At 38.1% G+C, this 24636-nt stretch overlaps 1 protein-coding gene across 1 annotated transcript in view; it reads left to right on the plus strand.

The window, feature by feature from the left end:
* Positions 1–24636, plus strand: part of LOC149287178 (neuropilin-1-like) — a 73973-nt gene that overhangs the window by 17143 nt on the left and 32194 nt on the right. The window contains exons 3-5 of the mRNA XM_089493149.1: positions 11297–11478; positions 14599–14826; positions 23820–23975. Of these exons, the coding sequence (XP_089349275.1) occupies positions 11297–11478; positions 14599–14826; positions 23820–23975 (566 nt within the window). The remainder of the gene's footprint in view (positions 1–11296; positions 11479–14598; positions 14827–23819; positions 23976–24636) is intronic.

The raw sequence follows: 24636 nt of genomic DNA on the forward strand, positions 1-24636 counted from the left end.
TTTTAATGTCGAAATGTTTTGAGCGTTTGGAAAACTTCGTCTTAGGAAAGTAACTACGATAAGCAAACCAGGTCAGGTCCTCCACCAAGGTTTGGCTAGTTTGGCGAGAGTGGTAGGGCCTGGCCAACCCAACAATTAAATTCATGAGTTGATGTTTTCCGTTACATTGTGCCTATGCGCCGACCACCTATCGATGGTAGAATGTCTCCCAAAAAATTCACAGCCTACCATAAATTGTAGGATCATTATCTATGTATATGTATAGCGGTTATAAAGCACTAGCAGATGTTCTTAGTGCTTTACAGTATAATAAAAAGAGAAGTACAATAATTTCACTCATATAATAAGCAGAGCGGTCCTTAGACAATCAGTATAAATACATTAAGAAGGGGAGGTCCCTGCCCCCTAGAGCTTACAGTCTAAGGGCAAGAATAGCGCCATATTGAGCAAATTGAAAATAGACAACTCACAATTTGATATTTCCCTGATTTAAAATACTAAAACTAATTTTTAAGATTCGTACTTGGTGTTGTCATACCAATGACCAAGTTATACAGTATATGACATCATCAAGGGGTATTCTAGATCACACAATCAGCAGCAGGTTCCTTGGTTGACTATATCCATAAACTGAGTCAATTTTTTACAGCTAAAGAGTTGATTTTTACAGAGTAGATTATTTTGTAGTGAAAATAAGAGTTTTTTGAGGGAAATAGATCCGACTTGTCAAGCAGTTCTTGAGTTATGATTCTCAAAGGGCTTGATTGTTCTTATGTTATGCCGAAGCGAGACATTGCAGTGAGTGTAAAAATAGCTTTGCATGCAGTGTCATGGGAGCTATCAACGTTCATCCTAAATATTGGACTTGTCTATCAAGAGGTCAGATTCTTTTTCTCTTGTAAACATCCCAACTCAGTCTCCCATATCTTCCAGATGTTACTAATCAACACAAAACACCATGTTAGGGCATGTTTGTGTAGACTGACAATGTGCAAGAATGATGCATTCCACACATAATAAAGACAATGACTTTTCAGGCGTTATTTGCATTTATTGGGACACAGCATGTAAGTAAAGGTCTGCGGTTACATTGTAATTAATGCCATTAGTTTAACTCTTACTAGAAGGGTTAGAAATGGATCGCGGTTAGAAAAGCATTGCTCAACTGCCTCAAGGTCTTAAAGAGATCCTACGCTTTTATCAAATGTTTCCATATTAAAATAAGTAATGGACAAAAAAAAAAAAGCATCTTATATGTATATAATGGGGACCGTCCTAGGGCTGGCTATCTGGAGCTTGCCCTCTCCAGGGGATATCAGCAATTAGCTGATTAGCATACCTAGCCCCAGTGACACTTTAAAGGGATAGGAACTTGGTGGATATTAGGCTGGGAGTGGGCAAAGACACCGCTCTGTTCTCCAGAGATTGAACGCATTAACCCAGAGCCTCCTGGTCTAACCCGGAAAGTTTCCATGTATGTAAATAATGGGGAAAGGACTCTCGGAGAAGGGAGAAGATCTCAGGGCAGTTTATGCCACACATACCCACAGATCCATAGTTAAGTAGGGGTCCCTTTAACAAGGTTTTAATGGATTTATTTATTATAATAATAATAATAAAATTAATAATAAAATTAATAATAATAATAATAATAATAATAATAAAAATGTATATAGCACCATCATATACCAGAGTGTTGTACAATTTATATATAATATATAAGGAGGCTAGTTGTCCACGGTAAAAATGCTATGATAATTGAAACTGTACAGTATGTACAAGACATGGATTATTGGATTTGCATTGCATTTTTATATAAAAAAAATACATTTTAACCACGTTATATGCTAAAAATGTTCTGTGGACCCAGATTTGAATGGTAATTATGCGGCTGATGTTATAGTTTCTATTATTCTGACAATTACTATTAGCAAGACTGTGCACAGCGTAGACAATGTCCATAGAAGAGAGACCTGTTTAAGATTATTTTTCTTTATTGAGTTACAATAGCTTAGTCTCGAATCCTAATTAGCGCAAGGGTAAGATGTCAAATCCACCCTAACGAAATACAGAAGAATTATGGCCCCAGTAATAGCTGAAAATTTGAACTTGGCAGGTTTATGGATTGCTCAGAGACTAAAAAGCTGTTGGCGTTAAAAGCTTTGTGAAAAGGTTGCTTTCGGCAGACACCCGCGGAGTGCCTATTTATAAAAACACCCAATAATTTTTGTTACTTAAAGAAATATTGGCAGAAGAAAAAAAAGTCTTGATATTAAATCAATATCCTTCCGTGTTCTGCCTCCTGGATTAAAAAAAAAACATCCCAGGGAACCGGAGGGGAAAAAAAAAACATTTAAATTGTCAAGCCACAGGGTCACGGTAAAATTATAACTTTTGAAATGATTTTAAAGAAAATCTGTAGACAAAATATAATAATTTTTCAAATTCCACATGAAAGAGTATTTTTTATTAAGTTATATGTCTAAGGTCTTCAGACAGAATTTAAAGGGACTGTGAAGTGCAGAACATCCAGGCCTTGCCTGTTCTTTTGTAAATCTATAGTGAAAATACAATATTTTTGTATTCATTCCAGCTTTCAAACTTTGCATTTTCATGTTGGTATGATATTTGGGATCACATGTTAACTATTATTTGAGAACTTTTCTGATCACGGGCTTGTACCGGACATTGATATGGTGTGGTCTATGTGCCTCATTGATGGAGCTTGCCCTCAAACCAAGCAATTTAACTATATATGGCCCTTTTATTGGGTGGTGCGGTCAAAAATCCATAACCAAATCTGGGAACTCATCGGGTTTGACCCGGAGTCTCCATGTGAAACGTTACTTCCCAGGGTCTCCGGGTTGCCTTCTTCTTTCTCTAGGCGCTGGACTGGCGTTTGGCCATGCCCACTCCCTGCCCACTTCCCCTCCTACTTCCAGCCCATCTGGGGCTAGTCCTCCCCCATTGTGCACCCAGCCCCGCCTCTAAGGGCAGCTAGGCCCATCCCCTTCAAAGTCACTCCCCATTAAAAATGCTTCACAAATATTACAAAAGACACAACGTGAATAAGACAATAGGAAAAGCTGTATATATTGTTTCGGTTTCTAAAATACACAGTTTTCTATAAGGCAGGGCTTCTTCCCTTTTTTTATTAGAAATGACATTTAGATTCATGGGCTATAAATCAGAATTTTACCCGGACAAACACAATGCTTATATTCAATTTCAATAAAACATTATCTTTGCTTAAATTAAGGAAAGTACAAAAAAGCAGATTGAATTTCAATGAAACAAGCATACATCAAACCGCAAACAGCCGAGACCTTTTCTATGAGTATTAAAGCAAGTGGGGGTTGGGGGGGGGAGGCGGGGAACATTTGACCTTAAAATTCCCATATGGCACAAACTAATAAAGAGAACATACATTTCAATCATGTAAAGAGGCCATTTAGTATTTGTCGTATGGCATGGAAGGGGAGGGTAAGTTATTTGTTACGAACGGGGTTGTACATTGGGCGTCTTTAGTGAAAGTGTTTACAACATGTAAAGAAGACAGTCGGGCTTTTAGCGTGTAGAATAGCAGATGAGAATTCTCGTGTTCGCCGCAAGTAACCATACTACACAGGCAGCAACGCGCTCTGGGATACATCTCTTACCCATCAGGGGTAAATTGAAAGCAAATAATGTATTTAATATTAATTTTGCCTGGTATCCACGGGTAACAATGCACTATCCTTGCTTTAGGTCCGTTTCATGCCTATAGATTTCGAACAACAGCTTTCGGAAAGCTAAGTGCCCAGGGAGTTTAAAATGTGATCAAGCCATGACAAACTCATACATCATCCGGACACACAGAATGGAACAGTTCATTAGACAACGTCGGCTGTCTTCTTCAAAACCTCATTGCATTACAAAGCTTATTGGAGTAGCGCGTATGGCTGGAAGCCAAAACGCAGGGCAACTGCATTCTGATTGTGAATTGTGTCCTTTCCACATAGCGAGACTGCATGTTAGTCAGTGTGACAATTATAACCGTCGCGGACTTGTATTTCTTTATAATAGTTGTCCAGGGCAAAAAGAAAAAAGGACTTATACATCAAGCCATGACGCAAAGAATTTAACTCTTACAATATCAGAGAGTGAGTGGTATTGCTTTGCAATATTATTATTTATAATATTATTATCTTTTATTTATATAGTGCCAACAGTTTACGCAGCGCTTAATACAATACATAAATTCAAGGGGTCTGACAAGACGAGAATTGACAGATACATTAGGTAGAGAGGCCCGGCTCGCAAACTTACAATCTTAAGGATTTTAGTAATTCCCTTTTACATTCACAAAAGTTAGAAATGTGAAACAGATAACGGACACATTGGTATCAAATCTAGGCGAAATCACATCTCTAGTATCAATTTTTTTAAAAAAATGTCTCTCCTGTTTGATGCGTGATCTTCTGTTTTACTTGCAGGCATCAAAAATGTTCATAAGAAACGTAAAGCTAGTTTTAAATGTATCCCTCGAGTGGCGAAATATCTTGATCTGCTGCATGTGGATAATAAACGGTTTAACCCGTTGTTTTTTTTTTTAGTTATGTATCTTTATAGTATTGGATTGAATTAGATTCCCTGGAAAGGTGCAAATTCATGCCTTCTCAAATGGGTCCTATAGCTGTGTTCCTGTTGAGCACCAAAACCAATCCCTCCATCTCTCACCGCCTGGATCACGATCCCGTCTATTTTCCGTTATCCCAAAGTATCGTGTTTTACGGGTTTGGGCCAGCAAAGGTTAATTACTAGGCCAAGTGTGTACAAAAATAATAATTGCTTTAATAATTTGAACACCTTGTAATAGGCTAAACCGAAATGTCCTCATACGGTAGCATTATAAATCCTATGGAAAATTAGAACATTATCATTTTACTGGCACGGCCCTTAATATTGGACAATGATTAATAAGTCTCATTTCACCGATAATTATTACTAATTAATCAGTAGATAAAAACCAAGCAAATTGAATACCTCCAGGTAACAATGTTTAATGGCTGTGCCATATCACGGAAATAAAAAAGAATGAGAGGATTGTGATATCATTTTAATACAAGCCGTCCTCGTAAGTGTAGTTTCATGCGGCTCATCGTACACGTGGTTCTAATGGTAATTAGGCTTTTTCTTTAGATTCAGCATAACGTGCTAAAAGCACCAATTCTAAGCATTAAATCAGTTGGGTACATCAAATGAGACACTTAATGGGTTTACATTTTTTTTATATTCGCAATTAAACGGTTATTCCTGTCTAATTGCACTAATTAAGTTATTTTAACTGAGCTGGCACAGAAGATCTTGAGGGTGAAGTGTAAGTGCAGGATACTCAGCAGTGGGCAATATTTTTGTTGTCATTTGAAAAACTTAGTTTTGAAAGTTCTGTCCACAAAGCATGGAACTCTGATATTGCCCATAATTCCATTCTCCCCGTAGACTAGCAGCCATAATGTAAAGCTGAGTCTTTAACGGCATACTTGGGTACAGACGTATTGCATGCGCAAGTCACGTTCTTTTCTTTGTTCGGAGTGGATAGATCTTATACTGTTATAATTTCTCTTTAGTTTTCTCTAGCATAGTACAGACTGCTTGTAAATTCAAAAGTTATTGGGTAAGTCTCATAGCTGCCAACAGTCCTAACAATAGGGTTTATGTGCTAGCTGTTGGCTGTCCAACAGCAGGGACATAATGTTGCCTCTGGTTCTAGACGTGGCAGGTTGTTCAGGGGAATAGCGGACAAGAGGCTCAAGTGTGCCCCACCCCTTGTGGCACCTCAGGTAGCTGCCCCTTTTGCCCCATGTTCAGGCCCTGACTCCAGGCAAGGCTCATGTTCATGCTCTCTTCAGAGAACCAAGATATCTGATGACAGAGATCAGGGTCTAGAATGGGACGTTTGTTTGGACCAACAGAGTTGAATGGAAAACCATACTTACCAACTGTCAGGTGTCCCAGGCCAAAGACAACAGTGTTGAACAGAAGACAGCAAACAACAGACTACAGGACCCTCAATAACACCAACTCATGTCAATACATTTCAAAAGAAGGAACATCCATCTGTGCAAATATTACGCATTCAGTAGCCCAGCTACCCCAGGGGTTGTTTACATTTCTCCTTCCTCGCTTTTTTTGTCCCTATCAATTAATTCGGAGTAATCCGTGCTTAGACAACGAATATAAATCAAAATACCTTTCATTTTGTACAAAGTTGGCAGGAAGGAAGACTTTGCTACAAACAAGAGAGACGCTACAAATGACTTTATAATACATACCAGATGGCGTGTTTTCTTTCTAACGTCGTTTTTAGAGGATTTTCTGTAAATACCGAAGATCTGGTCTCATAATGGTCTGGTGTTTAAAAATGTTGCTAAGAAAAATGTTCATTTGAAGGTTTCTCCAAAGGATTCCATATATTTAACGAGGGCCTGCAAGCGAAGCTATGAAAGAGACTGTTACCGATGCAATGTGTAACCTTTAGGCTTTTTAGGGGTTCAGTAGATGTTCCCCTAGACAAAAAACATCCGGAGAAAAGTCTCAATTGGGGGAATGTCCTCAGAACTTGAGGACATCTGGATCCCCTGGTGCAGGCTGATTTCCGCAGATCCGTGCGACGTCTGATTTTGCATACATTGCCTTCATTAGTGGCATTATATCGGTGTTTTTGGTAAGCAGGCTGCTACAGATGGCCCTGCGAGAAACCACGTGTTGAACTCTGTTATTTATCGGAGCAGACTGCCGAGACATACTGTATGTATTTCATTCTGCCAGGGAAGGAAAACACACTTGATGTTCTAGGCATTTGTTTTCCAAATGGAACTTTCTCTGCATTTGAATGAGTTTATTACAGAAACATCATTTCATATGGAAATCGGATCATCTCTGCGTCTCCACATTTGTTTGTCTCTCATGTGTTGATTTAGGTGCTTCCTTTCCTCTTTCTAATGTGTGTGTTGCTTACATTTAATACTTTTGCAAGAACCTGAATTGTTTTGAATTTTAACAACTAAAACAGTTGGTGTGACTTGAGTCACCCTTGTATTGATTATATTGCCACCCAGCTTTGAGTTGACGGCCGATAAGAACCATTCGGTCCATCTAGTGTGCCCATTTTGCTACCTTTATGAGTTTTTGGTCTTAGCAATATGCTTATCACATGCATGTTTAGATCCCCCCCAGTGTATTAACCTCTACTGCTTCTGCTGGGTGGCTGTCCCATTTATCTACCACCTCTCACTAAGCTAAAATGTCCTTGCATTACAATATGTTCACCATACACCTGGCCTCCGCCATTCATCCCGGCTGTGTCATTCAGTTCATGGGCTACCCAGAAGAGCATTCTCCCTCTAAGCTCTATGGGCTTAATAGAGTATTTGGCAACCTCTTTAGTTGATCTATTTTAGTAAATCATAATTATACATTAATTACCACATTAGTCAGGAACATAGCAATGGTTCGGTCAAGCAGAACCCTCCAGTAGCTAATGTATAATTAATTTATTTATTTAACGACAAGTTCATTGGTGCAGACATAGGTTGAGATTGTTGGGAGCTGTTGCGTAACCGCATCTGGAATGACGTAGATGTTCAACCCTTCCTCTGAGTCTACACAGCAATTGTGCAGGAAGGACACAGTATGCCGAATAAATGGGGTATATCCACTTCCCTAGCAAGAACCTTAAAGCCACGCCACTTGATAAAATCAATGTAAAAAAAGAATTGGGTGGAATATGGCCATGAGTAGAGGCATGGCTTGGGGAAGGGGCAGTATAAGTACTTTTTATGTATATAGTTAAGGTACATTCTTTTTTATGACACCATTGTGGCTACATTGTGGTTTCCGTCGCCACATATAGATTCCTACAATCTGTATAGTGCGTTCATATAACCTTTCCTCCCAGTTTTAATTAAATTCATTAGTCTTCTGCAGTCTTTCATCTTCTGTGATCCATGGAGACAGTCTGACCCTTCTCCGCTCCAACACACTCGGACACTCTAATCACACGCCGCAATACCGTGCACCTGAAAGCCACACAGATCCAGGCCAAGGAACATTTATTTCCAACAATTTCTTGAATAATGGGCAAAATGCCCATCTGTATGTGAGCTTTACTGTACAAAAACAATCAAGAAGATGCCTCTTCATCCCAAGACACTACACGACATTTTAATTATATTTATTTTCTTAAATTATAGTCATTGTGAACTCTTCACTTAATCTATCCGGCATTCATGGTGTTTAAGACAGCACTTACACCCTAATGCCAAGTCCTACCCGTAATATGAATCTCTTTTGATCTATTTTATTTTTGTATTATTACTGATTGATTTATATAGAACCTTCATATTCTATGTAGCAATAAGTTTAATGTTTTCACATTAAATCTGACACCTTTATACAAAAATGTATAAAATTTTATTTTTCCCCCTTTCCTCTAGCAAACATATACCAAACTCAGATGTTTTAGGTAAATAATTGATTTTGGTCTGATTGACAATCCCACAGCTCATCCGTCTATACGTTACATAGTATCTGTATGGTATGGGTTGGTGGAAAGAGTTGACTTACGAATACATCTTGTTATTGTGCATGATTTGGGTGAAAAAGAAGCAGACGGCTATTAGGCCGCTTGGATGGATAAGTATGCACACCCAGAAATTCTGTACAAAGCATTGTTTTTAGGTCATGTGTCAAACATTTCATATTCATGTGAGTAATAGGCCCTCGGCAATCGCTTTTTCACTGAAGAGCAAGCGACTCTTATTTGTCTAGATATGAAACAGGGACTCACTGGTAGATTTTTATATATATTTAATATGGGGCAAATTATTCATACTAGAAATCAAGGCAAACTGGTTTTATGTGAGCATAAGAAATGCTGAATAATGTAGAAAAAATTATTTTTTTATATTGCTAACTAACAAATAATTTCACAAATGTGTGATGACACTGCGTCCTTGAAAATAGAAATGTTTTCAAGTATGTTTTTACTTTACATATGAAATATATTATCATTAAATGTTTTATTGACGGTAAGACGTAGGGTTGTCTCTTCATGTCTGTGTGTACAGAAACCCTCTATCGTAAGACATTCCGCTCAGATAAATAGCAGCATATGAAACATAGGATGGCATTAATGAGCGTGACCCAAACACATTGAATTAACACAATTTACCCCGACATTTCACGTTACAGGACTAAGCGTGCAGTCATTTCTATTTTATAGCGAGCGTTTGTTTATTGGTGAATAATAGAAGCACTGTTTTCGTGAAACCCGTGTCCGCGTAGAGGGGCTGAAATGTAGAATGCTCATTAAATGCAGAATTTTTTTCAGCTTCCAACTAATTCTATACGATTTCGCAATAACGGGTCGGATCTGGCTAGCACAACGGCCAACTGTGACTACAACCGTCAAATGTGTCGGACGGAGCGCGGTTAATTCAATAATGCCCATATGCTAATGTTTATGACCCGATCAGTGTCATTTTCTGTGCACTGGCCAGTAATACTGGAATACAAATTAACTTGATGAGGTAATGGGGTTTTTTTTCTATGGGAGCACCATTACCTGTCCACTCTAACTAGTGATATCATCGCTGAATTACTCCCAGGGGGGCCGCGCTAAACATACGTCTTGTGCACTCAAAGGCTGCATACAAGATTGTTGAAGGCGGCATCAACCATCATAAAAACATTTATTGTCTCAGAAGGCACAATACTTTTCCTGTCACGGCGGCGGTACTGCCATTTATTTAACGTAACATTACTGAGCATGACTTTACAACCATAGTATTAGAATAAATAATAATAAAAAAAAATAATCCAATCCTCCAATGAGCAATTACATTATTGTGTCAGTTTAAAAAAAAAATTGATTTATTAAATTAATTTTCATGTGCCTTTAATTGAAATTGCTTTGAAAGCAAATGTTTCGTCGAAAAAAAAAATATATAATTCAATGTTACTTATCCAAGAGGTTTTTAACCTTTTGTGTGTGTAATGGTGTATATGTGATGGTACCTATACCCATTACAATGCTGGTTTAATGGTAATTGTACTTATTGCCATGGAAGGTTATAGGTGAAATGTAACATATATATATATATATATATATATATATATATATATATATATATATGTGTATATATATATATACTGATTGAGTGTTTTTTGTTTGTCTCTGATATACTGTTTTATTTTACAGTGTGGGTATATATATATACAAATATATATAAATATTTAAATATATATATATATATATGTAGGTTGATAGATATATATGTATATATTTTACTAAAATAACAATAGAATAATGATAATTCTAGTCCTATATTCTTATCTTTATCATATACTGTATACTGTGAGCTCCTATTGCTTTAGGGATATTTAGGGATATGCACGGGAAAATTTCTTTTTTATACCTTTATTATATCTTTTGCTGTGCTTTAACTATGTTTATTTGGCAATAATTGCACACCGTTATGATTAAAAGAGGCAGTATTCACCATTCTGGAGGTGGGGTAATTTGAAAAAAGCAAGCGACCATTTAATCTGCCTGTCTACAGAATCTGCATTAAGTGGGACAGAAATCTTCACTTCTGTTAGGTAGCCCCTGTCGGTTTACAGTTAATAGCTCTCAAGTAATTACAATGATAAATAAAATAAAAATGTATAAGTTATAGGTAGGTTTAAGTATGTTAATTAACAAATTTGTTAAGTCAACTTTTAAAGCGTATACAAACCTGGGGCTAACCCAGTCCAATGGAAAAAGAAGCCCAATATTTTATATGTTGTTTGGTAACTATGGAAAAATAATAATAATTATCACATTAAATTTTAAAAAAATTCTTACGTAGACAGCCAGGGCTTTTGTTGGGTATAACACATATAGCGTATCTGTTAATAATAACTAAAACATGACGGACGCAATATAGTATCCACCTTCTTGTGTGATCCCAGCTTTAAATGGTTCGCGACTTAAGTGCTTCATTGTATTTCTATGGATCATTTTATGAGAATGACCTTGACCCTCAGGAAATGTTCAGAATATTAGGGATTAGTGTTATAACAGCCGGCAATAAAACCCGGACCCTGCAAACTGTCTGAAATAATCCCAAACTTATTAACTGAGCGGCACACAAAGCTTCATATATATATATATATATAGTATCATTATTTTAATGCAATAAGCAGAAACACGTGTCAGCCATTATAACAAAGCCCTAATATATATTTTTTGGGTTTTTTTCCCCACCAGATATGACTACGTGGAGGTGTTTGATGGAGAAAATACCAATGGACGTCTGTTGGGAAAGTTTTGTGGAAAAATCGCTCCTTCTGCTTTGGTTTCCACAGGCCCGTCCTTGTTTATCCGATTCGTCTCCGACTATGAAACTCCTGGGGCGGGTTTCTCAATCCGCTATGAAATTTTTAAAGCAGGTGAGTAAAGCAGAAAAGAATAATGGATTCGTTCATAGAAACATTTAAATATATAAAGGGGTTTAAGTACAGGAGAGAAGATATAGATCTACAGAAGAAAAAGAGGGGCTCCGCTCTTACAAGCTTACAATCTGTTGGGTAAAATTGATTAGATAGCATTAAATACAAAAAAAAATCCATAACCAAGAATATCTGTATTTACATTATGAAATATAAAAGAATACAGTAATCACAAGACCAGATTAAATTTAGTATCTTCGTAACCACAAAGCTGCGTCCAAAGCATGTTTTCTGGATTTCGACGATGCATTAAGCCGTTTTCTGGCAAGGTGTTTGGGTAATCAAACGCACGCTGTGTCTTGATACACTTTTCATTTAACTCAATAGTAAACTGGAAGCAGCATATTGCTAAGAAAACTCCTAGGTAAGAATAAACGAGCAATGCAATGGGCTGCTAAGTCAAGGTGCTTGTAACAATTGTAATGATAGATAAACAGAAAGATAGACAGACAGACAGACAATGGAAAACATACCACTTTTTCCTTCCATAACCCCATTCTACCTTATCAAATGAATGGAAAGGCAGACGGATAAACAGAAAACATTGTACATCATTTAAATAAATGAATATATTGGACACCTAATTAACACCTAATTACCCCTTTAATGACTCCTGCTCTCTCATATTTATAGGAACATAGATTAATTTTTTTTGAAGCTCAGGATAATGGCCTTGTGCACATGGACCAAAAACAGGTTTTTTTATCTGGAAACAAAATTTGTCGTCACTCAACCTCATTCGTTCTGTGACACATTCATTCTCTCACACACGCTCATTCTCTCTCGCACTCTCACTCTGTCTCTGACATTCCCTCATGCTCTCGCTTAATGTCTCCTAGGCTAGGCTTCTTGTCTTACATCTTCTTGTTCTTCTTTCTACTTATTTTTTGCACAATTCTACTGGATAATGTTGATGTAATCAAATTGTCATAAATGGATATTCAGATATTATCCTTGCGTAAAAAGGAGGTTGGGGGGGATAAGGGGAGAGAAGAAATGTCATCTGCATGGATTCATTTCACATTCAACTCTGCTTTTGAATTCTCTGCTATAAACTGAAACTGCTAAATCCACAAGAAGTGGATTTTCTGCTATAAAATCAAACTGCTAAATCCATTAGATGGTTATTATTTTCCTTGCAACACCCCATCTCGGTATTATTAAATACCATTTTGCTTAACGCGGTTCAACAGCAGTTAATATAGGATCTGTGAAAACAGGATGGCATGCCGGTTTTGAGTTTATTTCTCGATGTTTATGAGATGAGCAAAATACATTTCCAGAAATTTCATCTAGTATGATATATGGATCGATACGTGGAGTTCTGGAATCAACCCACAGTTTACAAGTTAGGACACATTATTAAATTGCTATAATATATTTTAAAATGTCTAAAATTAAATTCAGGATTATATAACCTTAAAACAATTGGGGCATGGAAGCATTAAGCCTCATTAAGTAAATCCCACTGTATTATTTAGAGAAGATGACTTCCAATGTTTTGTGAAAATGGCTCAGAATCTGTTTTACAACTTAATGATTTTATGCTGTGATTAGAATTAGAATCTTCTGTATTTCTAAGTACACAATGTAAAATGAAATAGGATTCCGTGTTTCTTTTGTGCTATTTATTCAGAGAGCAGTGTTTCTTATATCATCTGATAAACCTAATCTTGATCCAAATCTCTGTACGCAATATTGGTAATATTTGGATATTTGGCTTTCTCTCACTCTCTTTGTGGTAAAGCACGATACGAGCAGTGGTAAAGCAGAGATACGAGGACCTTCCATCCACAACCAAGCGACTTCCAAATGCCCCCTCTCACCATAGGCTGAGCTCTTCCATTTGAAACCAATGCGATGACATAATGCCTCATTCGCTTAGTTACCCAAGTCTATCTTATTATAGAGATGATATGGCTAAGGTGTAAAGACTCAAACCTTTATCAGTCCTTGCTCTCATCTTAGATTTAGGATAGCCATATGCCTAATGACATATAAGTCAGATCCTGCCCGTAAAGGCAGTTCAAAACCAAAATGTGAAGCAAATTTCAAGGGAACCAACAAGTCAAGAGGTACATTTCAGCCTTCATGGGCCTCATTCCCAATTTAAAGACTCATGAGCAGGGTGAGGTTGGTATCTCTGTAGACACAGTGAGCAAGGAGGTCCATGCCTGGACTCCTCTTTACTCTTGAGGATATCCTCAAAAGATCCCCAAAGGGAAAAAATATCATACGAAGAGGTGTTAGATAAAAAGTGCCAATATCTCTAATTTGACATTTTACCTAATATTCTCGACTGATAAAGCTTTAGAACATAAATTTTATTTAAAAAAAAACTGCGATTTCCAGTAAAACAAGTGAACAAACAAAGCAAAATTACGTGCTGCTTGTTTGCTAATGATTTCTGTTAGACACAAGGTATCGAACGACTTGCGTCCGAATGTGATGTTTGTAAAGAGTTAGTATCTGAACAGTGACATTAAGAGGCTTCTTGTCACCATGTGTATAGTCCCTTAGTTCATCATAAGTATTAGCAGCACACATACAGTGCAGCACCTGTGTCAACACCATTCCCAAATAGTCATTCACCCCTATATACACCTATAAATTACCTTTCGCATTTACTCAGTCAGAAGGCAGAGGTCACATCTGGTGAAGTTTGGAAATCACTCCTAGAGGAGCGTAAAAACAAAAAAAAAATAACGTTCCGTACTCTGTAGAGTTTAATTTTCGCCCACTTCTGTAAAGATTTTTTCTGTAATTCAAAAATAAAACGCTGTCAAGTAGGTGATTTAAAGATTTAAGATTCAAGGGTCTATAATTATTTCTCTTGGGATATGTCAAGCTTTTTACAACTTGCCTTTCTGCCATTCCACTAAGATTTAATATTTGTCACAGAGCTTCAATCGAAATCACTGGGTACAAATGGAAATGTATAATATATGTGGCTTTAAATGACATAGCTGTAAGCCTGTGTTGATAAAAAGTTCTAGGCGGTATAATTAATTGTGAGATGTAATACGGATATTGAAGTCTCTGTGCTGCTTTCTTGTTTAGGTCCAGAATGCTCTCGGAACTTTACATCACTAAACGGAATAATAAAATCACCAGGATTCCCAGAAAAATACCCCAATGCTTTGGAATGCACCTATATTTTATTTGCACCGAAGATGTCGGAGATCATAATGGAATTTGAAAGCTTTGAGTTAGAACCTGACTCCAACGCACCGGGCGGAAGGTCCTGCCGATATGACTATTTGGAAATTTGGGATGGCTTTCCTGGAAGTAAGTGAACTGGGAATTCATGTGTAAAACTTCAATTATTTAACGCCGAACCCATTTAGATGTTATTTTCATAAACAAAGAGCCCTAAAAGAATGCATATAAGAAATATAATAAGCCAGCGGAGCTGTGGGAACTGGTATATATTATTAACCCCTTAAGGACAATGGGCGGTCCCTTAACCCGTTGAAAACAATGCATTTTGAGTCCGTACATGTACGGGCTTTGTCATTAAGGGGTTAATCCTGTGAATAACGATTCACTCTTCTATTGGCTATCATACTTTCCCTTTAAGCTGCGAATCAGCCCTTACCAGCACCTCCGAGGTGTTACTAACATATTTAACTCACTCTATTGTTTAAACACTGAAATTCGCACATATCTTCTGAGTTAAATTTGGATCTGTCACTTACTTAAAATACGACATTTTACAGCTCATTACCGTTAATAAACTCATGTATTTATAGGTTAAAATAACCAATCGATACGCATTAGGAGTCCATCTCATAGGTGTTTACTAATAGGAAGAGTTATCGGTTTTCAGTATGTATATCATTATTCTTCCCCAATAAGTTTTTAACTCCAGTTTGGTTGAAACTGATTGGTGTTGGCAGAGGTAAAAGGTGAGCAAGAAGTAGGGAGTTCAGGTTCAGGGCAGGCTTTGCCACCTACTGCCACAAAACACAATGGTTAGTTTTTACCTAATTAATAAAATGCATAGAAAAGGCAGGGCCGGCCGAAGACTTAACGCCGCCTGGGGCGAAGTTTAAAATGCCGCCCCCCGCCGACGCCGGGGGGGGGCGGCATTATCTACCCCCCCCCGGTACTTACCCTTAAACAGTCCTGCGGCGAGTCTCCCTGTGCTGCCACGGTGCCGGCTTGTAATGCTGAGCGCCGGAAATTCGCGTCACTTCCGGCGCTCTGCATTACAAGCCGGCACCGAGACCGAACAGGTAAACTCGCCGCAGAGGAGAGAGAGAGAGGGGCGCCGAGCGGGTAAGCGAAAATCACTCGGTGCCTCTCTCTCTCCTCCGCTTCAAAAAAAACAAAAAAAAACCGCTTGGGGCGGCAAAGTGCCGCCCCTTCTGAAGTGCCGCCTGGGGCCATTGTAGGGCCGGCCCTGAGAAAAGGCAACATGTTGTAAGTAGCTATAGTTGATTATTTTACGGACTCTTAAGGCTTTGTAGGTGGCTTGTCTACACTAAACGTGAAGCCGGCTGCACCTGGGACAGGTGTGAAGTCATTTTTACAGCTACAAAAAAAAAAAAATGCTTTATGCTAAAAAATGGACCAGCAGTGAAAGGGTTCAGCATGGTAGTTTCTTATAGATAAGAATATTGTAGATGCTGATGAGAGTTTTGCCAACTTTTGTGAATTGTAATCTGCAACCAACTGTTTTACATTTACGTTCAGCACAAAATGTAAGAGAAAGCATCTTCCATGCTTCCAGTTTCTTACACTTTGTTAGCAGTAACCGCACTCGAGAACAATACGTTAGTTTTTCTGGACCTTCTTGTAGGCGTCTCAGTGGCGCCTTTGTTCAGAAACACATGCGCGAGTATAAACATACCCAATGTATGAATCCCGTTCCAGTGTCTGCCAGATGCTACATAGGCTGCGCACATACTCGTCTTCATGATGGCTACCCATGTACATCTTGGGAGAATGTACTAGTTGGTGTGCTTGGTAAAGAGGCTCCTTGGACCAATAGTCTCCATTGACCAAAAGATTTTGGGTGGCATGTTTGAAAGAAGAACACACTGTGGGTTGTGTATAAAACATTATTCTGGGGTACAGTTTGGCCGGTCACCAATTAATGGGCTATACATGGGAGCGTTCAATGTGTTGCTATGGTGATAACACTTTAGAACAACAGAACTTTTGCACCCCCATAGAATTTATTTTCTTGGGGCCAGTGCTATATACAAAAAAACCTCTTTTGGGGTCCCCAGCGGCGAGGTCCTCCGCATCCCAATTATTCTTCCTGCCGTAGGGATAAGCACCCTGAAACTATGGGATTTGTAGTCATTCTGTGACATGGAAGACATTTCTGTGATCATTACTAACAGCTGTGCCTGTAGTGCTGGCCACACGGAACTATTTCCATTTAGAATTAGTTTGGTATGTCAGTTTTTAAATGACTTTGGAATTTAGTGCACTTGTAAAAAAAAAAAAAAAATCAAAGGGAAATGGAAATGCTTATTAAATAAAAGTGACATACGAAACTTACAGACACATGTCTCTGGGGCGGAATTAAAGGTTACTTTGAGAGCACTTGTATAGGTTCCTAGCAGACATAAGCATTTATGCTAATGGACTTATGTCGCTTTAATTAGATTTTAAGAAAGCACAATTCTTCTTTTCAGTGGCTAAATAGGAGCTCTGGCATTTCAGCAGGTTCCCGAGCATCCTCAGATACATTGTCTTCAGCGCTAAAAAGCCTGTCCACTTTTCCAGAGCATGCGCAGCCGTCCTCCTAGGGGAAATACAATTTGGATTTATTTTCCTTCATTTCCCTTATCTTCTATTTCCTGGGTGGGTTTTTTTTTGTTAATATTCTTTGATTTTTGAGTATTGAAGAACCGGTCTCAGATTGGATTTTACATCTGGATTTGGATTTTATTTTTTTTGTTTCTAATTAACCTTTTTTTTTTTTTTTTTTCGAATTCAACAATCCAGTGTTTGTGACAATCCTGCCACTTGTTTGTGGCAGCTGTCGGCAGCGTGTAAGCGAGACTTCTCACCTCCGCTGAGCAGGTTATTAGCTCCGAGAACCTTTCCCTCTCTGCACAGAGCGTAAGCTAATTAGTTCTCAGTAAAAAAAGGAGAGAGAGGTGTTATAGAAGTGGAGTCTGCATGGTAACAGGGGTGTGAGAAACAGTCTCAACTTTAAATCTTATTAATGAAATCTACAGTAAAGCCATACTATATAGCCATGCAATTCGCAATTCCCTTATAATATATGTTTTCGTATATGCGTACATACATATATGTCTAGAAATACTAATGGCGACAGAAAGAAAATATGAAAACATTATATACAGGGATTACAATATTCTACATCTAGTGGTGCAATCAGCATGGCGATCCCAGTTTCTTGATGGCTCCATAGACATCACGCACAATACTTTGCACGTGGTTCAGCGATAGAGGAGGCCTTTGATTAAATGAAGAAAGCTATCCCAGAAGACGCAAGATAGAGGACCAAGTTCAGAGGTTCTCGGTGCTCCTTTATACTCCCTCCGTTCTCGCTGTATCGTGTGATGGTACTAAAAATGCCATTGGATTGCGATGAGACCTTGTGGTCTTCATAAAGCCCCAGTATAGTCCGCAGTGAACGAAACAAGTTTGAATGCACTTGGGGAGTAGAAGACAAGCCGGAAAAGCTAAGGATTTCAGGTTGAAAAGCAGAGCCCTTAATTCTAGAACCAAGCATATTGAAAAAAACAGTGTAGCTGTTGATCCCATATACTTAGCTCCTAAATGTTCGGCAAAGATGTCATTAATGTGCCTTGTTGAAGCAGACAAGAATCTCAGGGTTGGAGATGACCTCAGAAATGCCGCCCCTGAGGATCATGCTTTCAGCTTTGATATTTGTGGCAGTGACATCATTCCTGTACCTTACATAGTAACACAATAACACACAGCTACTTTCACCTTAAAGGAGCATGATGGGGTTATCTGATAAAATACAAAGTAAACTTGGATATGGATTTCTTTTCTCCTACGGTCTTGTCTTTGGGTAGAAAACTATATAGTAACTTTCGGGAAAACAAAAACTATACACAGGAAGGTACCCTTTAAATACAGACCTCCGCCCAAAAGGAAGAAGGTACAAAGATTACAGGTCACCAAGTCTATCTAATGGGACAACACCCAGCAAAAATATCAGTGAATTATTAGTGGTTCATCCTTTATGAAGGTTAGCTCATCAAATATGCATTCTCTATTTTTGTCAGGACACCCTTCCCTAATCCTTTTGACTGCCAGCTCGTGCCATTTGCCCTGTTGACATACAATGGGTTAAAGCTGTGCAGGTTGTTAGTTAATGGTGTCATTATTTTACGGCACAAACCATGTTCTCACAAAGAAACACAGAGGGCTATATTGTCACAATTAAAGGTGGCTTCATTTGGGAATAATTTCTATAAATGAAGAAAGTTAACAAGCTTGTGGAAACACCCAGCCGTCTCGTCAGGTGCGACGTACTGCGGAGGTCAGAGACAAACCCGCACAGGTGTCTGGCTACCTCATTTAGATAAAATTCCCTTCTCGGAGGCTCACAACATACACGATTATATTACCCTCGCAGCTGTAGGTCTGTGCTAAGGCAATCTTCAACAGGCACGTTGATTAAAGTTTCACACCTCACTCCGGAGCTTGGAATACATCATTGTTTTGTCACCTACTCACAAGTAACAAGACGTCATGTGCAGAAACATACCATTATCTTTATTTAGTGGATATGGCTTTATCCACAAAAATACACGTGAAACCTTGTATAACATGAAAATACAATAATTACCTAAAAATGGTTATGTGGTTAAACTGCTTGTATGAATCCATAACAGAGACCAAGCTTTTTCACGCTCAATGATCTTTTTTTGTCTTGCTATCTTTTTGGGTCGATTAAAACATTTTTAAGGCACATACAGTTGGACAAAATGATGACGTTGGGTCCCAAGCAGATCTCCTTGTACTCTATGAAACCAAATGTGGTTTTAAAGGGGGGAAAAAAACCAATCATATATCCCAGAAAAAGTTGGGAAATAGTTTAACGCTAATAAAAGTATCTGATTGCCGCAGTGCCACGTCAATAGCTCTTTTTAAGGATTGTGTGCCTTATAAAACCAAAGTAATTAAAGCTGCGTTTGTGTATTTGAATCAAATCGCCTTGGCAAGACATCAGAGTCTTAAGTCAATAAAATAAACACACTTCTGAATGAAGGAACAAAAAGCAGTGTCTTTTAATTGATGTTAATGTCATAGCGAATTAAACACCTCATTAATCTCATTTATCTCAACTTCCTCTGCTTCTTGCCTAAACTTTGCTGTCCTTTGAAACTTTCCTGTAATGCGTGTATATATATATCTATATCATGATGGGAAGCGGAGATTACTATGATGTCACCGGTCTCAGCCAATATATATATATAATATATATATATATATATCTATATCATGATGGGAAGCGGAGATTACTATGATGTCACCGGTCTCAGCCAATGGCCATATCTCACGTAGAAGGCCGTATTGCAAATACATCAGATATGGCCATTTGTAACACATATTATCAAGTGTTTTGCCTTTACACGTGTAGTCACGCTCCCTATTTTTCTTTTTTACCCATGTCGGAGTTATATTAAAATCAATTTTTAGAATTATTTCTAAAATTATACGGATATAGAGATATAAAAACACTGAATGTATTTACGGGCAAAGTATTATTGTCTTCCGATCTTCCATGACTCTTATCTTCATATACCACATCCCAAAATGGGGGGGGGGGGGTGCAACAGTTACAGTAATACTTTTGCCCTCTTTACCCCCTCCACATTAAGTGGCAATACCAACATTATCCTTTCCACTTTGAGTAGTAGAGATAACGTCCTGGTCGTCTAAGAGTTAATCTACTGACAATCTACATGGAATCCTTGTCCGCCTGATTATTATACTGATCCGTTAACGAAATCTATACCTTGTGACTTGATGTCCTATGGACTTTCTCAATTGGGGCCCTTAGAAAAAAACGGAAAGAGAAAGGTCACATAAATATATGCATATAATTAGCTGCCGAGAGATAAGCTGAGTTTAATTACTTCCTCTCATCTACTGTCGACTAGACATTTGGGCAGCAGTTGTTAATTATAAGCGTTAATAATAGATACACGAGGAATTTAAATGGGTGATTCGCTGTGGTTCATAGCGTAAATGTGTACTGCAAAATTAGGAAATATTTTATTTCTACCATGCGTGTAATAAAAGAGCTATTATTGAGAGACAATTGCTGAAAGACATTAGCAGGCATCCTCTTCTAAATATCTTCGTTACAACAAGTTTGGTATCGTAAAATAAGATGGGAAATATATATAAATATATAACTATATATATATCTATATATATATATAGATAGATAGATAGATAGATAGATATATAGATAGATACTGTATATATATAATTATATACTTTTATGGTATGAAATATTCAGCAAATCATGTTCTTCTGTATTCATATATTTTCAGATCAATATTGCATTAGCAAGCAGGGGTACGCCCATGCAAAGCAACTCAATACGTCTTTGTATGACATAAGCCAATCGTCCAACTCCATGTAGCAGACTCAGAGAGATGTCCAGGGGCAAAATTCAGACAAATTAAGAGCAGACATCTCAAATAAGTCCGTAAAAAATTATAAGCCACTGAGTCATAAACAGGCTCCGATTGGAACAAAGTTCCTCTTGTTTGCGAGTTCAATGCCCAAGTTGTTTGAACGTCTCAAAAGCCACCTGAGTTCAATGGCAACTATTTATTGTCAAGCTGGGCTTCACTTATAGCGAGGGGGGCAAGGAACTCCACCATGAAGAACCATCAACTTCAAGTCATACAGTTATCTAGGACGACATGCTGGAGGTTCTCAGGGACATTATCTATCCAAATTATGAAGAAGGTGACTTTTGAAATGGCCGTAACTGTTGCACGGCTATTAATTTTACTTTGTTGTGTAATATTTAGATGTCCTCCTTATTATACTTAATCATCCACGTTGGTTTTCCATTTGTCCGAACCTCCGGTTCAACTTACTTTAATGTGAGCTACGTGACATGGAAAATATTATTTTATTTATTTACTTATTATTTTAGATTATTACCTTCTGATGAATAATTTTGCAACCCACTTTATCCAAGTTGATCTTTTCATAACTAGTTTTCATTTATTTTACATAAAACTTCCATTAGTTGCTTATGTGTTTTAAAGTTAAAGAAGATGCAGAAACAGAACATATAAATAGTCTGAATTATTCAGAAAATTGTTTGGTTTCCATAGCAACGAAGCGCACTGAAGTGCTTAGGAGTACACATAATGTTTCATGGGTAAATTAAATATTCACATATGAGTGTGGGAGTGTGTATGTACTGAATATACATCCAGTTTCACAAGTTAATACATACTGTACTTTAAACGTTCCTTATGTAAAGTTATACTTTCATTCTAGACACAGGTTAGCAAAGTGGTTACATTTTAGGGATGACTTGGCAAGGACTGCAGTTGATGGAGATTAGATAGAGATTCGAGGCTAACTGAGACTGAGATGCCCAACATCTGGGGAATTGGCATCACCCTGATGCCAGGCTTTTAGGAGTTAGCACTTATGGTTGAAATTAACCCTTTAAGGACAATGGGTGGACAATGCACTTTTAGCCCGTACATGTACGGGCTTTGTCATTAAGGGGTTAAGGTGGTAGGGTGGCCCCAACCAGCCATCAGGCAAATGCCCAGTGGGGCATTTTGCCTCTCACATACCCTGATATAACAGATCTGGCCCGTCCACAGGCTGGATACATGCTGTTCCGTGTACATTTAAAGTGTCAGGGTCAATATATCGCCAGTCTGGCCGTGGTGGAAACATGTATCTACATGACTGTGGGCATATAGCAGGGCTAATGACCATAGTGGCCATTCAGCCATTTTGTTGGCAATATAGCCTGTAAGCAAACTTCAATGCGTTACATGTTCCCATACTCTACGTATCGCCTTGTAAAACCGTAATTCTTTGTAGTATTTCTATATTAGGAAAAACTTAGATAAGAACACACCGTTTTCTCTTCATTGTCCCACCTCTGGAAATGTGGCCATCTTCTTCTAATATAAACCCAACACATTGTTAAGCTCCTTTGTAATGATAGGACACCTTAAACCAGCTGTTCCAAGCCGCTTTCTGTTTTGCATCACCATAGAACCTTTTGTAGAGACGCGGACAGGTTCTGTCTTTCTTTCAGATCAGCAAGATATGGCGAGTGATTCAATATCCACATCTGGGACGCACCAGAATTCTGGTCCAGAGCCCATTTTACAAAACTGAAGCACTAATGAAAAATTGCAATTTGGAGGAGGGAGAATTAATTCAGCATTCTCCATAGTAACATGTTGTTGTGTTGTAATGTCATACATATGCATCACTGCGATGATGCAATTAGACAAAGAAGGCTGCTTTATGTTCGAGGACTCTATTGTTCACTCGATGAATATATGTTGGCTATTGTGATCAGAGACGGTCCTGAGCCTCTTCACTGATTAATGAGTGAGAGCATAATAGATTCCTGTTTAATGTACACATCAATACGTTTACCCACATTTTCCAGGTTGTGGCTAGGCCATTGTGCCCAAGTCTTTTAGACTACTGTATAGATACATATATTGATTTGAGTAGAATAACATCATTTACATTAATAAATAATGCTTGGGAATATGAGAGCTGTATAAATCAATAAATTATAATAATAATAGCAATAATGTAAATGCTACATGTTGTTCACTGCAATATCTTAAAGTCTTCCATAGATCATTGGGCCAACATAGAAAAAGATATAATGTTACGTAAGCTTTAGGAACCACAGAGGTCTTCTCTCCATCTGAAGAAGGGACCTATATGGTCCCTAAAGCATATGTACAGTATATATATATATATATATATATATATATTATTTATTTATTTATTTATTTTTCTGTGTTGGCCCAATCAAAGGTAACTATTTAAGATTCCATTTAGCCTCTAAATTATAATAATTTCTGCTGTAGATTTATCCCAGAACAATGGGCAGCCCTGGTGCTTTTCTGTACAAATTTCAATACATACCACCGCTGGACGGCATAAAATAAAATACATTTTTTTTCTCTAATTAAAAATATTCAAGAAAAGAATATATAAAAGAATTTACTCTAGACACCGTAGGTTAACATTTATGGCTGAACTAACAAAGTCATTTATTTTCTCTTTAGTTGGACCTCACATCGGACGCTACTGTGGACAGAACACCCCAGGGCGTATTCGCTCAGCTACTGGCATCCTCTCTATGATATTTCACACCGACAATGCAATAGCCAAGGAGGGATTCTCCGCAAACTACACCGTACTACAAAGCAATGCTGAAGAAGGTCAGTTCTGCTTCATGAATCTTTGAGTACACCACCGGTCACATAAAACATTAAAAGCACTTTTAAATAAATCACGTCTCCTCCAGAACATGTCTCCAGTATAAAACAGCAACATAAGGATTTTTTTTTATCCTAATTGAGGCTGCTGATTTGTCTTACATAAACCCCAAAGAACGAGCGGTCCTATTGTAAACCATTAGCATAGTTTTCTATGTCATAGAGTCATAGCAGAAACCCATGTTGGTGCACCTCATGTAAGGAATGGGTTAATTGAAGTCCCGCAGCCATAGAAAAGGCAGGTTTAAAACTTTTTCCATATCCCGCATCTTACATTTTTAATCTTCCGCTCGGTGAATGCCTTGCTCTGCCTTTTCTTCCACCTCCCCGCACATGGATGTCCTGTGGGCTTGCTGTGGACTTCTCACCAACTCTTGGTCCAGGTTTCCCACACCTGTTCTAGATAGTAAAGCGCTGCTGTTGACTTTATTGGGCTGTGTGATAGAAGGCACGCTATATATTTCCGATAATGGAAAGAAAATGTTTTGTTATCAAAGGAAGACTGGAGTAATGGGACGATATCCCTCAGGGCTTTGGGTAACTTTCAGGTGGTCTCGCCTTTTGTAGGCAAACCAGATCATTTGATACAGTGAACCCACGCATG

The sequence above is a fragment of the Sceloporus occidentalis genome, unplaced genomic scaffold (genome assembly GCF_023333645.1).
Source record: "Sceloporus occidentalis isolate IW3139 unplaced genomic scaffold, rSceOcc1.0.p SCAF_63, whole genome shotgun sequence".
Lineage (NCBI taxonomy): Eukaryota > Metazoa > Chordata > Lepidosauria > Squamata > Phrynosomatidae > Sceloporus > Sceloporus occidentalis.